Here is a 15,973-nt window from a genome sequence, read left to right on the forward strand (position 1 = left end):
AAAAGAAAACTTTAGCTTAAAACTCTAACACGTAGGGAAAGCCTAAGTTGTGAAACATATAGCTAGGCATGTAAGATGCACATAGGCATGCAACTGAAATGCAAAAACCAGGTTTATAGTATTCTTTAATAGACATATATCATGCAATGTATTCACTTAACTGAACTGATTACCAAACTAACAGTGCAAATACATGAATGAGTGGATTGTCCAAGCAACTATGCAACTCATATTAGTACCTGCACTTGAAACGTCACAATCTTAGCAGTAGAAAATATTGGTCTTAAATTGCATAAAATAAGATTGGCCAAGATCCAAAACTCAGATGGCGAGGCTGCGGAGAAAGAGGAACACTTCTCCACTGTTGGTGGGGTTGCAAGCTAATACAACCACTCTGGAAATCTGTCTGGTGATACCTCAGAAAATTGGATATAGTACTACCTGAAGACCCAGCTATTCCACTTCTGGGCATATACCCCAGAGACACTTTAATACACAACAAAGATATATGCACCACAATGTTCATAGCGGCTTTATTTATAATAGCCAGAAGCTGGAAGGAACCCAGATGTCCTTCAGAAGATGAATGGATACAAAATTGTGGTACATATACACAATGGAATACTACTCAGCCACCAGAAACAATGACTTAACCAAATTCTTAAGAAAATGGCTGCATCTAGAGAATATCATCCTGAGTGAGATAACCCAGTCACAAAAGAACAGACATAATATGCAGTCACTGATAGTGGGATGCTAACCCCAGAGGCTTGCACTCCCCCAGAAACAACTCACAGACTGTATGAAGTCCAAGAAATAAAGAAAACAAAAAATATACATATATTCACAAAACAAGAAGACTTTGACTATTTCCATGTTGCGTTTTGTTTTGCATGTACTTTACGCTTATTGTAACTATTGGGTTTTCAATGCGTACTGTCGGGCCCTTGAAAAAAAATCAAGTACTGACTAAAAAAAATATATTCACATGGTTTTATGTGAAAAATTATTTTAATGTCTGAAAAAACAGTACTGACAAAAAAGTATAATTTTAAGCAAAAAATGTTTAAAATCTGTACATTTATCTTTGTTTTGTAAAATAAAGTCGTTTAAAAAAATAAATTGCATAAAATAATTTTGAAAAGACTTTGGATTTTGAAATATTGTAATTTCCTGACATAAGTAATATATCATCTGTCATTAGTATATTTTATCATTGTGTCCTTAGTCTACTGATCATCTGTGCTGTTTTAAAAAATATAATAAATTAAAAAACATATAAGCCTACCTGTCATTTGGCTATCAGTCTAGGATGAGTGTGAAATTATACTTCATGCAGGCAGCAATTATTTAGCTCAAAGCAGAGATGGGGTGCTTATTTGTGCTGAAAAACATTGAAGCCAGATTGTAAATAATCATTGTCCATGTTCTTCTCTCTTCAGAAATTCTCTTGGTTTTTGGAACCTTATTGGTCTCACTTTCTTTTTACCTAGAGCAGTTGAACAATGAAATCAAAAACACTATCATCAGGAAAAAATAACACTAATTATACCGTGAAGAGTATGTATTCTTTGAATTATTTTTTTTCATATGTTAAAAAGTTTCAGGTCAACCTGACATTTTTTGTATTATTTCCTTTATTTTTAAGATTTTAATAATTAAAACATGTCTCCCTTTCATTTCCTCCATAAAGATTATTTTATGTATTGTTCCCTGTTCTCTTTATTTTCAAGGAGGAGAACAAGGTCTTAAATCTACTGAAGAGAGCACATATGAACTCACAGAAAGCAAAGAAGCAATCATAGATGAAGACATGAATCCGCACATCTGCATCTATATTATAGATTCCTTTTTAGTAACTTTATAAAGCCCCTGAATAGTGAATTTCTGATTCTTCTGTCTTCTCTCGTGGCTCTTAAATTTTTCTGATGGCTTGTTATTTCCAAATTTAATATGATGTTTTTTTTATCTTAGTATATTTTATTTTTTATGTTTTGCTGGTATCTCTTTGAAGCCTATTCTTTTCTAGTGAGAAGCAAAAATTGAATGATTCCAAATGAGAGAGGAGGTGGGAAAAAACATGGAGGAATATAGAAAGGAGAAATCAGAAGCAGAATAAATTGTATGAAAACAGAACTTATGTGTAATAAAGGGTAAAAAATAGAAAATAATGGCCTCTTAACTCATTAATTATATTTCTATATGTTATATATAGTATTCAGTCTGGATAATGTAACTTGTGTACATACAAGGTTGTCCATTAGTGTTGGATAGCCAATGGAAATTATGGTGATTCTCCACCACCACTCTCAGAAGTCTTTAGTTGTCTGTGATTTGTTGCATTTTCCCTTTTCCTCTGTAGCATGGTGTTGGATTTATTGAGCTCAATTAGATAATGATGATAGAACTATAGACCTACAAACAGGAATTACTAAGAAAATGAATTCATTTACAAAACTATGTCAAACAGTTTTTTCAGACCTCTGCTGCAAAACAGAACCAAGTCTCAAGTAATGACTTTTGAATTGTTGCCACGAGTATTATAGATGATGTTGGACACTACTGGATTAGACCTCTGTGAATGTAAAAATCATGCAACTGCTTTCTGATGCAGAGCAGTGAATATGCATTTTCAGACCAGTCTTAATGATGCTACTGAGAATGTTTTTTTTTTCCCGTGTGATAATTGAGACGCTAGTAAAAATGTTCCCATATATTAATTACATTAGCCTAGAGAACGTTGCTTACTCAATATGATGTGTTGTGAAAATATAAAATAAAATATACACATGGAAATCATTAAATCTTTTAAATATCCAGAGTACAATAATATATGACTTGTTCTGTTTAATCACATTTTCTAGTGTATCTTGAAACAATATTGTTCATAAAGTTATGGTTAGTTTTTTTGATATTTATCTGAATTCTTTGTGTAAGATATGCATATATGTGCATGTGTGTGTTTATGTATGTTTGCACATATAAAAGATATATTTTAAAATGTATCAATATGTTTATATGTAAATGCATATATACTATATACATATATGTGTATTTATTTTTAATTTTTAATTTTTATAAATTTCTAAAGCTATATATGTATATATGTATATGTTTTATATATGTTTTCATTTAATGTAGAATTATATCATTTTTCTATTTCCTTTTACTCTCAGTACCAATATTAATACCTTTTATTTCCAATACTACTCTCAGGTGCCACCCCTGGATATTGTTGCTCTGCTAAACCTCAGTGGCTAGCCTCTTTGTCCTTGATTCTTAGTGATACATACACAGGTGTAAGAATGTACGTGTATGCACACATGCATATAGTTCAATATGTTGAATCCATTTTTGTTGTAGCTAATGATTTCAGGAATGACATCTCTACATTTAATAATAAATTAGCGGTTCATCTATGGGAGTACCTAATTCTTTTTCCCCTTGCAGGCTATAGTTGGCAGAATTTTTTAAGCTGGTTTCTATATTAACCACTAAACTTACTTTTATTTTTACTCCTAATTTTATGTTTAAAGTTGTCTTTTGTACTATGTACTCTTTGTTTGAAAAATATTTTTTCTGGTTAAGTTGAAGGGAATACATGTAAAATGTTAGCTGGGTACTACTCATATAAATGACCTGATTTAAGAAATGATGAACTTATAATATAGTCCTGAGATCTCATGAAATAGGACAGGTAGAGAAAACACATTAATTGGCCTCTAAAACTGACAAAAGACAATGAAACAATTCTCAATGCAACACATAGTAGATATTGGTATAAAGAGATGACTAGACATGCTTTAAAGAATTATATAATAGATTACTCTCAGAGAGATGACTTACCAAGATCAAAATTTTCTCTTGGGTCAGACATTCTTCCCATCTGATGTGTGCTTATAAAGACACTATTATTGTGTAGAGACAGTTTCCCCTTCAGTCTGACCAATCTCCAGTTCCTGAAATTGTCTCTTGGGTGTTCCATGTCATGTGTTCTGAACAAAATGAGAATGCTGGAAATAATTACCTTGGACATCTCTCAGGGAGTTCTCTGTTAAGAAGGACTGAGTGTTACTTGTTTGTGTAAATAGGAAAAAAAGGGACAAACACAATCTCGTGTTACTCATCCCAGCAATGATAACGTCAGCCAACTATTCAAAATCATTCACTACATCAATAAGGAATATAGAGAAGCTTGCTACTGCCTGGTCTCTTACTGTATCAATATAATCTAAGTGACTATAATTTTTAAAAATAAAATTATTGTATTTATTTACATTCCAGTCATTACCGATCCCCCAGTCCACTCTCCCACAATTCCTCATCCCATTCTTCCTCTACCTTGTCTCTGAGGGGGTCTCTGACCCCACCATGCCTTCCCCTTTCCTGAGGCAGCAAGTCTGTCAAGGATTAAGCACATCTTTTCCCACTGACTACAGGCTAGGCAGAAATCTGCTATGTGTGTGCCAGCCCCTGTATGGTCCTGGTTGCTAGCTTAGTCTCTGGGATCTCCCTGGGGGTTCTGAGTTAGCTGAGACTGCGGCTCTTCCTATGGGGTCCTCTCCGATTCAGCTTTCATAATTCTTCTAATTCAACCATAGGAGTTCAGACCACAGGCTTCAATCCAATGGTTGTGTTTAAGCATCTGCTTCTGTCTCAGTCAGCTGCTTGAGGGTTTCTCAAAGGGTATGTATGACCTGTTCCCATTTGTAAACACATCACAGCATCAGTAATTGTGTCAGACTTTGGTACCCCCTACCCCCTTGAGATGGATCTCAAGTTGGGCCAGTTATTGAACTGACGTTTCTTCTCTATTTTTGTCCCTGCACTTTTTTATACAGGAACAATTTGGTCAGAAATTTTGACTGTGAGTTAGTAATCCAGCTCCTCCACTGAGGCCTGCATGTGGACTCTGTGAGTTCCCTTTCCCCACTGTTGGGCATTTTGGCTAAAGTCATCCGCATTGAGTCCTGAGAGTCTCCCTCTTTCCAGATCTTTGGAACATTCTTGAGGCTCCACCCACCTTTTACTCCCCGAGGTTTCTTATTTCCATTCATTCTTCTGGCCCTTTGGGCTTGTCTCAGGCTTTCCCCACATCCCTGATCTTCTTCCCTCTTTTGCTTCTCACACCCAGATCTTCCCTCCTTCTGCCTTATTCCCCCATCCCTCTGCCTCCTGTGATTATCTCCTTCCCCTTTCTAAGTGGGATTGAATTATCTTCACTTAGTTTTGAGATCATATGCTAAAAGCCTGTAATATGACCATAACAAAACCCATCTATAAATATATAATTCCCTTGTGCATGGCTAATCTCTGTGAAGTATTGGTCACATGACTGATGAAGTGTGATCTGTACATGTATGTAATATTGACAGATAAGAATTGGATTATAAAATATAAATGTTTCCTCTATTGATTTTAGAAAATTAAGGTATGTACCCCTCAAATAATTTCCCTTAAGATTCAATTGTAATAAATTGTGCTAATCATGAAAGTACTACATATGTTTTTTACTTTTTCATTGTATATTATAGTTATTTACATTACAAATGTTATCCTCCTTCCTGATTTCTCCTCCAATCCCCCATCTTATTCCTCTCCCTTTGCCTCCATGAGGGTGTTCCCCCACATACCCACTCACTTCTGCCACATTGCCCTAGTATTCCACTACACTGGAACATCAGACCTTTAGAGAACGAAAGCTCTCTCTTCCCATTGATGCCAGATAAGTAAATCCTCTGCTACATATGCAGCTGGAGTCATGGGTCCCTCCATGTATGTTCTTTGGTTGGCGGTTTAGTCCTTGAGAGCTCTGGGACGCCAATGCTGATTGATATTGTTTTTCTTCCTATGTGGTTGCAAGCTTCTTCAGCTTCTCTGTCCTTCCTCTGCCTCCGCAGTTGGGTTCCCCGTGCTCAGTCCGACTATGGGCTGCAAGAATTGGTTAGGCTCTGACAAAGCCTTTCAGGAGAGAGCTATATCAGGCTACTTTCAGCAAGCACTTCTTGGAATCAGGAAGAGTGTCTGGGTTTGGTGTCTGCATATGGAATGCCCCAAGTGAGGCAGTCTCTGGATGGCCTTTTCTTCAGTCTCTGCTCCACTCTTTGTCCTTGAGTTTCCATTAGACAGGAGCAACTCTGAGCTCCTTCCATCTACTTCTTGTAATTACTTTGTTCTCCCACCTAAGTAGGTCTGAAGCACCAACACTTTGGTCTTCCTTCTACTTAAACTTTATATAGTCTGAGACTTGTATCATGGGTATTCTGAGCATTTTTGCCTAATATCTACTTATCAATGAGTACATAACATGTGTGTTCTTTTGTGACTGGGTCACCTCAGTCATAAAACTTTCTAGATCCATCCATTTGTCTGTGAATTTTATGAAGTCATTATTTTTAATAGCTGAATAGTACTCCATTATGTAAATGTACCACATTTTCTGTATTCATTCATCTGCTGAGGGACATCAGGTTTTTTTTTTTTTTCCAGATTCTGGCTATTATAAAAAAGGCTGTTATGAACATAGTGGAACATGTGACCTTGTTATAGTTGAAGCCTTTTTTGGGTATACATCCAAGAATGGTATAGTTTGTCTATTAGAACTTGCGTGTTCTTTCCACCTGAGTTTGTAATACATAATTTATATTGCCATTTAAGACATAGATCATTGTGTTTTTGAATCATGAAATTCCTCAACTTCAAAAATTTGTATATTATAATAGCATAATTTTGCTGGACTGGTAGTCTTCTTTACAGAATTTCATGATTTACAGAAAAAGACATGTAAAATTTAGAGTGCTTCTGAAGACATATTTTCTGAAATTAGACATAATTTAAAAACATAGGTGGTTTATCACAGCGAATTTTAATGTCTTCAATGAAATTAAATCTGAAAAATAAAGCTAACTATAAGCACTGAGACTTCAATACTAACTAGTCATTTTCTATGTTCTCCACATATTGATCCTTGACAGCTGAATCTGTTTTATTTATATAAAATCTAAATATTACCTTTCTTTGCCTGGTTAATATGTATAGGATTTAATTTCTCCATGCAATTTTATTTATTTTAAAATTTTGGCAAACAAACTTTTATTGAATGAGATAGTGATATTATCCAGTGACCCAAGAATCTGTGATAATATCCCTTAACTCAGGAATAAACCATTTTTTTCTCCAAGGTCAAGAGAAAACCTGTAACATTGAATCACTCTGCCAGTAAGCTTCAGGCTGTTTCTAGATTCTCCAAGGGCACCTGATTACTTCATAAATGTTTGCCACTAGCCAATACGTTTGCTCAGGAGGACAATTCACATAAAAGTCAGTCTCCCAAAATGTTAATGCTTTAAAAGTATATATAAAAGGGACTTTGTACTGTTCTGTCTGTTAAGATTACTGTTGTCTCCTCAAGTTATGAAAGAGGTAAGTGGAACAAAACAATTTGAATTTGCTAGTAGATGCAACTGGTTGAAATTTTGTAGATAATTAAGTTCTTCTATGAGTAAAATTTCATTTTGCAGAACTCAATTATATAATTTTTTCAAGAAAAAATTAAAAATTCTAGTGGTGCCTTAAGTACTTGTAATAATCAGTATGAGTAGTAGTAACAGAAGAACCTTCACTAGTAGTGTTCTAGTAGCAATAAAAACTGACTCCTACAACTAGTACAACTAGTTTTCTTGAGTTGAGAAATTACTTCCTCTGGATTTTACAATTCATTTGTTCCTAAAAATCTGGTATTTTCTTTTCCATGTGTCTTTTTAAAACAATAATTCAAAGGAATCCTAGTTTCTAAACATTATTTACTTTTACATAAGAGTTATAAAATATAATATTACAACTCTGGAGATTATGAGAAATATTTATTGGGTTTTTTTTGGAAACAGAAAACAAAGCCCCAAGGATATTTTCTTAAGACATCCAGGATAAAGTGATGTATATATCTTAAGCCCAATGCCTTGATTCCAATCCCAATGAATAATAAAAAATGTTTTCTTTAAAAAGCAAATTAAGGCAAAAGATGGTTATGAAGAGCACAACATTTTAATGATTTAATTCAAAGTTTGTGTGATTAAAGTATTTTCTTCTAAGTCATGCTTGGCCCTAAGTGTCATATATGCAGTGTGAGATATGAATGCAATTTAAAAATAAAATCTGTACACTCTTCAAAATGATCTTGAGACATTTTAATATTTTCCAGTGAACCACAAAAAGACTGTGTGCTGGTAGACAAACACTAGATGGGGATAACATTTTATCATTCTTCTCCTATCAACAAAACTCTGCCGATGTGACTTATAATGAGCTATAAGATTTCACTTATTTCTGAAAAATTACATTCTTAAATTCTTATTTTCTACTACAGTATATATTGATTTTCTTTAGATTAAAAACCTTGAGCCATCTTCCTCCTTGGCATATTCTCATGGAGATATGTCCTGAAATTTTGTTTTCTATCTTTTTCTCTATCACCAAAATGTTTCAAAGTTTTAAAATAAATTAAAACTCAAAACAACTTTTTTGCATGGTATGATTCTAAAGAAATGCATTAGTGAACTAGCTACAACATATTATATCTCTCAGTAGAAAACCCATCCTTGAGTGTTCTCAGTATTTACATGATTATATTTTACTGGATTAAAGAGACACAAATTTAAAGAGTTTAACAAATAATTTTACGATTAGATCTTCTGTATATTTGGAAAAAAGAAAATCACTAAATTTTTATAGGACCTTGTACACAGTCATTTAATGCTTAACTGTGAAAGGGTAAGAAAGAAGATCCAGAATAATGAAGAGATGAACATAATTTGTAAACACAATTGGTTGTGAGTATGTAAACTTCTAAACAAACAACAGAATTCTACCAAGACATTTTTATATCCTCTTTCCTTCCATAAGACATTACTCATGTCAATCGCTGTCTTATTTGTTATACATGTGTGCTGTGTAATGTAATTTTTTAAAATTCTAGATTTCTAGTTTTGCCATTTCTGTTTTGTGCATTTTGTTTCACTTGGTAAAATTATATTTCTCCTAACCTAAGCATTTTAAAATTTAAAATGTAAGGACTGTTCTATATATCTTAGTGTCTTGATGTCTAAGAATGAATGAAGTATAGGAAGATATTACAAAGAAAACAGAACAAACAATAGCATTGTGTTAGAATGGAGTCTAAAATCATAGAGAAATTGGGAAGCTTGACTAACTGAAGAACAAAAAGGCAAGGAAGCAATGAGATTTAAATCATAAGATTTTACTTTTAGTTTGGGAATTTTATGTTATAGGACAGAGCAAGTCCTTATTGAGTGAGAAGAGCTGAAATTTGCATATAACAACTCTGACTTAGTTTTTTAATGTCTTCTCCAAGGCAAGTGCAGAGACTCTCTTCTGGAATGAATCAACAAGAAGAGCAAATCACTCTGTGGTGAAAGAATTTATTTTTATTGGACTCTCCAATTCTCAGGAACTTCAGATCTTTTTATTTGCATTCTTTTTTGTTTTCTATATAGGGATTGTTTGTGGAAACCTTCTTATTGTCATGACTGTGACCTATGATTCCCATCTCCACTCCCCTATGTACTTCTTGTTGGCCAACCTGTCATTCATCGATCTGTGCCTGTCCTCTGTCACAGCACCAAAGATGATTGCTGATTTTTTCAGAAAACACAAAGTCATCTCTGTCCACGGCTGTTTTGCACAAATATTTCTCCTTCATTTCTTTGGGGGAAGTGAGCTGGTGACTCTCATAGCCATGGCCTTTGACAGATATGTAGCAATTTGTAGGCCTCTAAGCTATACCACAATTATGTGTGGAAATGTTTGTGTTGGCATAGTAGCTACTGCATGGGGAATTGGCTTCCTACACTCAGTGAGCCAACTGGCCTTTGCAGTAAGCTTACCCTTTTGTGGTCCCAATAAGATTGACAGTTTTTATTGTGACCTTCCTAGAGTACTCAAACTTGCTTGTGCAGACACATATAGGTTAGACATTATGGTTATTGCCAACAGTGGTGTGCTTACAGTGTGTTCTTTTGTTCTGCTAATCATCTCCTATGGAATTATTCTAATGACCATCCAGCGCCGCCCATCTGATAGGTCATCTAAGGCTCTGTCTACATTGACTGCTCATATCACAGTAGTTCTTCTGTTTTTTGGACCTTGCATCTTCATTTATGCCTGGCCGTTTCCCATCAAGTCCTTAGATAAATTCCTTGCTGTGTTTTACTCTGTGGTCACTCCTCTCTTGAACCCCATTATATACACACTGAGGAACACAGAGATGAAAACTGCAATGAGACGCCTGAGACGATGGAATTTAAAGTTTTGGGTGAAGCCTTAGATCTCCTTAGCCATGAGATTGAGACTATAAGCAAAGGAAGGTATTACATTATTCAGCAGACCTTATATCAACTGTAAAATTTCATTTTTACCTTACTTAGTAATCATTTAACAAGGTTCTAATAGTTACTCAATTTATTGTATATGATTATAGTTTTAGTTTATGTAGGTTCAAAAGTAATAGAATTAATTCAATATACCTTTTCACTTGTTTTTAGAACAATTAAAGATATCACTAAGGAATTATTTGTGTACAACTGAGATTTCTTGATACTTTGGTGTTTTAGTATTATAAAATACAAGCTGGACTATTTTACATTATATTTTTTTGCTCATTCTCCATAAAAACAGAATAAAAGAATTACTAAACACCTCACTAAGAATGTGGTCAATGGTAAGAGTTTCTATGCATACTACTGAAATTCATAAGTGATATTTCTTCCTGGTAACTATATAATCGTTCTACTACTACTATAACAAACAATAATCTATTAGTGCTTCATCAGATGTAACAGCAATAGTGAACTTCTCAATACTTTTTCAAGGCATTTGAAAACCTGTTGTTCTACAATTAGCTATAGAAGACTAAATAGTATTAAGAGTATTTTAGCCTCTGACCATCTTGACACAACGCATATAACTTATATAAATTTATCATTTAAGGTTATCAAAATGTAAATAGATGATGGTTCCATTCCATTTCAACTTTACTAAACAAATTATGCCTACTTACATTTTTATAAGTTTTGGTCCTTATTGATAAAAAAGAGACCATGGTGTGCATTATGCATGGTTATAAGAAGTATTTAATTACTAATGGTACATAAGGCAACCTAGTTCTGTGACATGTTGCTAATCTATATTAACATAGTCAACAGTCTTGACTTAGTAAAATTTTGGTATTACACAAATTTCTTCCTGGAAATGATATATACCAATGTTAGCAAGTGTTTATTTGTGACATTGTAGTTATAATGAACATGTGCAGATTTATGTGCAAGTGTTAATATTTGTATGCATGTGCTTCAATGAGCATATTCTTTTCATCCTACTGAGGAATTCTCGATATCAAGAAAAAAGGTAAAAGAAAGCATACATTTAAACATAAGAAGAGATTCTCCCAGCTCTCTACCTTTCTAAAATTTTCATGGATGCATGCTAAAGTTGAACACCACTAATTCTGAGCAACAGAAATCAGGGTTGTTTTGATTTGCATTTCACTGATGACTAAGCTGAACATTTTTAGGTGCTTCTCAGACATTCCGTATTCCTCAGATGAGAATTCTTGTTTAATTTCATACCCCAAATATTAATAGGGTTATTTGGTTCTCTGGCACCTAACTTCTGAGTTCTTTTCATATATTGGATATCAACCCAGTATCTTATGTAGAGTTGGTAAACATCTTTTCCCAATATGTTTGTTGTTTCTTTTTCTTCTGAGAATGTCCTTTGCTTTATAGAAGTTTTTGCAATTTTATAAGGTCCCATTAATCAATTGTTGCTCTTAGAGAATAAGCCATTGGTGTTCCTCCAAGGAATATTTCTCCTATGCCTATGTGTTCGAGGCTCTTTCCCACTTATTTTTCTTTAGTTTCAGTGAATCTGGATTTATGTGGAGGTCCTTGATTCACTAGGACTTGAACTTTGTTCAAGGAGATGAGAATGCTGCAATTTGCATTTAAGTACATGCTGACCTTCATTAATCCGGCACCATTTGGTGAAAATGCTCCTTTTTTTGTTTTTGTTTTGTTTTTTTGTTTTTTTTTTTTTTTTTTTTTTTTTTGCACTCTATGTTTTTAAAAAAGATTGTAAATGAACAAGTGACCATAGGTGTGTGCATTTATATCTGGGTCTTCAATTCTATTCCATTGATTGACCTGTCTGTTTCTGTACCAACACCATGCAGTTTTTTTTATCATTATTGTACTGTAAAACAGTTGAGGCAAGAGATGGTAATTCCCTGAGAAGGTCTTTAATTGTTGAGAATAGTTTTCACTATCCAGGCTTTTTATTATTCCAAATGAATTTGAAAACTGATATTTCTCTTTTTTCTTAATTGAAGACAACTTTATTTAATAAATCTTCAGATATGGTTGCTTTTAAATCTTCAGTGTTAGGATTTATGAGACAATTCTCTATTAACAAAAAGGTGTCCCAGAGTGCCTCCCATTCAGGAATCAGTTAAGATTAGTCTGTGGTATCTAAGTTTACACATGTTAACATTTGTGTACATATTTTAGCTGTGGAAAAATATTTTTGTTCTGATTTTGAAGCACACGCTAAAAACAGAATTAGTTTTCCCTTTCAACACTGAAATTGTACCCAACTCAAGGCCTGAAGAGTAAACAACTTTTTAAATACCCCACTATTTAATAGTAAATCCTAAAGCAATTATAAAGAAAGAAAGAACAATAGTACCTACATAAGAAACTATACATTAACGTTTTTTTTAAGAAGTTATTGAAATTCTTTTCGACATTCAAACACAAAATAGTAATTTTTCACTTGCTATAACACACAGTTCAAGTATTCTCTTAAGTTTGTATTTAGCAAACATACTAAGTAACTCTGGAAAATAGCTTTTCTCTGAACGATTACTGCTTTACAAAATAATCTATCTATTACTGCTCAAAATCATTACAGTATGTGGGAAGAGACAACACTAGGTGTGTCTTACTGAGTCAGTACTAACATAGAGAAGGTGCACAAATTCAAACTGCTATTTCTAACTCTATGAAAAAGTAAATTGGAAATTTAAAGAAGATTGCATTGAATCCGTAGATTGCTTTCAACACAATAGCCATATTTACTATCTATATTAATCCTGCTAATCCATGAGTATGTGAGATCTAATAATCTTCTGATATCTTCTCTGATTTCTTTCTTCAGGAACTTATAGTGCTTGTCCTATACATCTTTCACTTGCTTAATAAAAGTAGCACAATATACTTTATGATGTTTATGACTATTGTTAGGGTTGTCATTTCCCTAATTGTTTGCTCAGCCTTGTTTACCCTTTGAGTAGAAAAAAAAGCTGCCGACTTGTTTGAGTTAATGTTATATCCAGCCACTTTGCTGAAGTTGTTCATTAGGTTGAGAAGTTCTCTGGTAAAATTTTGGGGGACATGTAAACATACTATCATATCATCTTCAAATAGTGATATTTTGATGTCTTCCTTTCTACTTTGTATTCTTTTGACCTTCTTTTGTTATCTAACTGCTTTGGCTGGGGCTTCTACTACTATATTGAATAGGTAGGGAGAGAGTGGGCAGCCTTATCTACTCCCTGATTTAAGTGGGATTGCTTCAAATCTCTCACCACTTAGTGTGATATTGGCAACTGGTTTGTCATATATTGCTTTTACTATTATTTTGGTATGGGTCTTGAATTTCTGATCTTTCAAAGACTTTTTTTTATTGCTTTATTTTGTCTATTTTTAAAAAACAACTTTATTTTACAAAACAAGGATAAATGTACAGATTTTAAACATTTTTTGCTTAAAATTATACACTTTTTGTCAGTACTTTTTTCAGATTTTAACATAATTTTTACATAAAACTATATGAATATATTTTTTAGTCAGTACTTGATTTTTTTCAAGGTTTGATTGTATGCCTTGAAAACTTAATAGTTACAATGAGCTAAAGTACATGTAAAACAAAATGTAACATGGAAATAGTTAAAGTTTTCTTGTTTTGTAAATATTTTTTTGTTTTGTTTTGTTTTCTTTATTTCTTGGACTTCATACAGTCTGTGAGTTGTTTCTGGGGGAGTGCAAGCCTCTGGAGTTAGCATCCCACTATCAGTGACTGCATATTATGTCTGTTCTTTTGTGACTGGGTTATCTCACTCAGGATGATATTCTCTAGATGCAGCCATTTTCTTGAGAATTTGGTTAAGTCATTGTTTCTGGTGGCTGAGTAGTATTCCATTGTGTATATCTACCACAATTTTTGTATCCATTCATCTTCTGAGGGACATCTGGGTTCCTTCCAGCTTCTGGCTATTATAAATAGAGCCGCTATGAACATTGTGGTGCATATATCTTTGTTGTGTATTAAAGTGTCTCTGGGGTATATGCCCAGAAGTGGAATAGCTGGGTCTTCAGGTAGTACTATATCCAATTTTCTGAGGTATCGCCAGACAGATTTCCAGAGTGGTTGTATTAGCTCTTTCAAAGACTTTTAACATGAAGAGATATTGAACTGTGTCAAATACTTTCTTAGAGCCTTAAGAGATTTTTGACAAAGGAGCTGTAAAAATACAATGGAAAGAGGATAGCCTATTCAACAAATGGTGTTGGTCCAACTGGCACTCAGCATGAAAAATAATGAAAATAGACCCTTTCTTACCTCCTTGTACAAAGTTCAAGTGCAAGTGGATAAAAGATTTCCACATTAAGCCAGGTACACTGAAACTATTAGAAGAGAAAGTAGGGAAAACCTTAGATCACATAGGCACAGGGGAAATTTTCCTGAACAGAACACCAATGTCTCGTGCTCTAAGGCCAAAGATTGACAAATAACACTTAATGAGATTGCAAAGTTTCTGTAACGGTAAGGACACTGTCAAGAAAACAAAACGGCAACCAACAGAGTGGGAAAAGATATTTACCAACCCCACATCAGGTAGAGGCCTAATATCCAAGGTGTACAAAAACTCAAAAAGCTAGACACCAGAGAATCAAACAACCCTATTAAAAATGGAGTACAGAGATAAACAAAAAGTTCTCAATTAAGGAATATTGAATGACTGAGAAGCATCTAAGAATGTGCTCTACATCCTAAGCCATCAAGGAAATGCAAATCAAAACATCCCTGAGATTCTACCTCACACCAGTCATAATGGCTAAGATGAAAAACACACATGACAGCAGATGCTGCAAGGATGCAGATAAAAAGGAACACTTCTCCACTGTTGGTGGGGTTGTAAACTGCTACAACCACTCTGGAAATCAGTCTGGCAGTTCCTCAGAAAATTGGACATAGTACTACCTGAAGACCCAGGTATTCCATTTTTGGGCATATACCCCAGAGATGCTCCAACATACAACAAGGGCACATGCACCACAATGTTAATAGCAGCCCTATTTATAATAGCCAGAAGCTGGAAAGAACCAGGATGTCCTTCAGTAGATGAATGAATACAAAAATAGCTGTACATTTACACAATGGAGTGCTACTCAGCTATTAGAAACAATGACTTTATAAAATTTCTAAGAAAATAGATGCATCTAGAATATCATCCTGAGGGAGGTAACCCAGTTACAAAAGAACAGACATAATATAAAGTCACTGATAATTGAATACTAACACAATAATGCTCTGAACACTCCAGAAACAACTCACAGACCATATGAAGCTCAAGAAAACAAAGGGAAAAAATGAAATCCTCAGTCATTCTTAAGAAAAAAATAAATAAATGTATAGCACCCTCTCAGAGTGTGCTACACCTGGACCGTAAATCATTAATAATCCAAGAGCTATAAATATACATTTGTTGTAATTTTTGTTATTCAAAGATCATTATACTTAATTTATACACACCAAAAAAATTGACTGTTTCCATGTTACGTTATGTCGGACATGTGCTTTATGCTTATGGTAACTAGTGGAATTTCAATGCATGCTA

General features: G+C 34.0%; 1 protein-coding gene across 1 annotated transcript; it reads left to right on the forward strand.

The window, feature by feature from the left end:
* Positions 1-7,413: 7,413 nt before the first annotated feature.
* LOC308431917 (olfactory receptor 4F4-like) lies at positions 7,414-10,342 on the forward strand (the record flags this gene model as incomplete). The annotated part of the gene is made up of 2 exons (XM_080931516.1): positions 7,414-7,422; positions 9,371-10,342. 2 exons carry the CDS (start codon positions 7,414-7,416, stop codon positions 10,340-10,342), a joined length of 981 nt encoding a protein of 326 aa, XP_080787642.1.
* Positions 10,343-15,973: the final 5,631 nt, after the last annotated feature.

Source organism: Micromys minutus (assembly GCF_963924665.1).
Source record: "Micromys minutus genome assembly, chromosome: 17".
In the NCBI taxonomy this organism is placed as follows: Eukaryota; Metazoa; Chordata; class Mammalia; order Rodentia; family Muridae; genus Micromys; species Micromys minutus.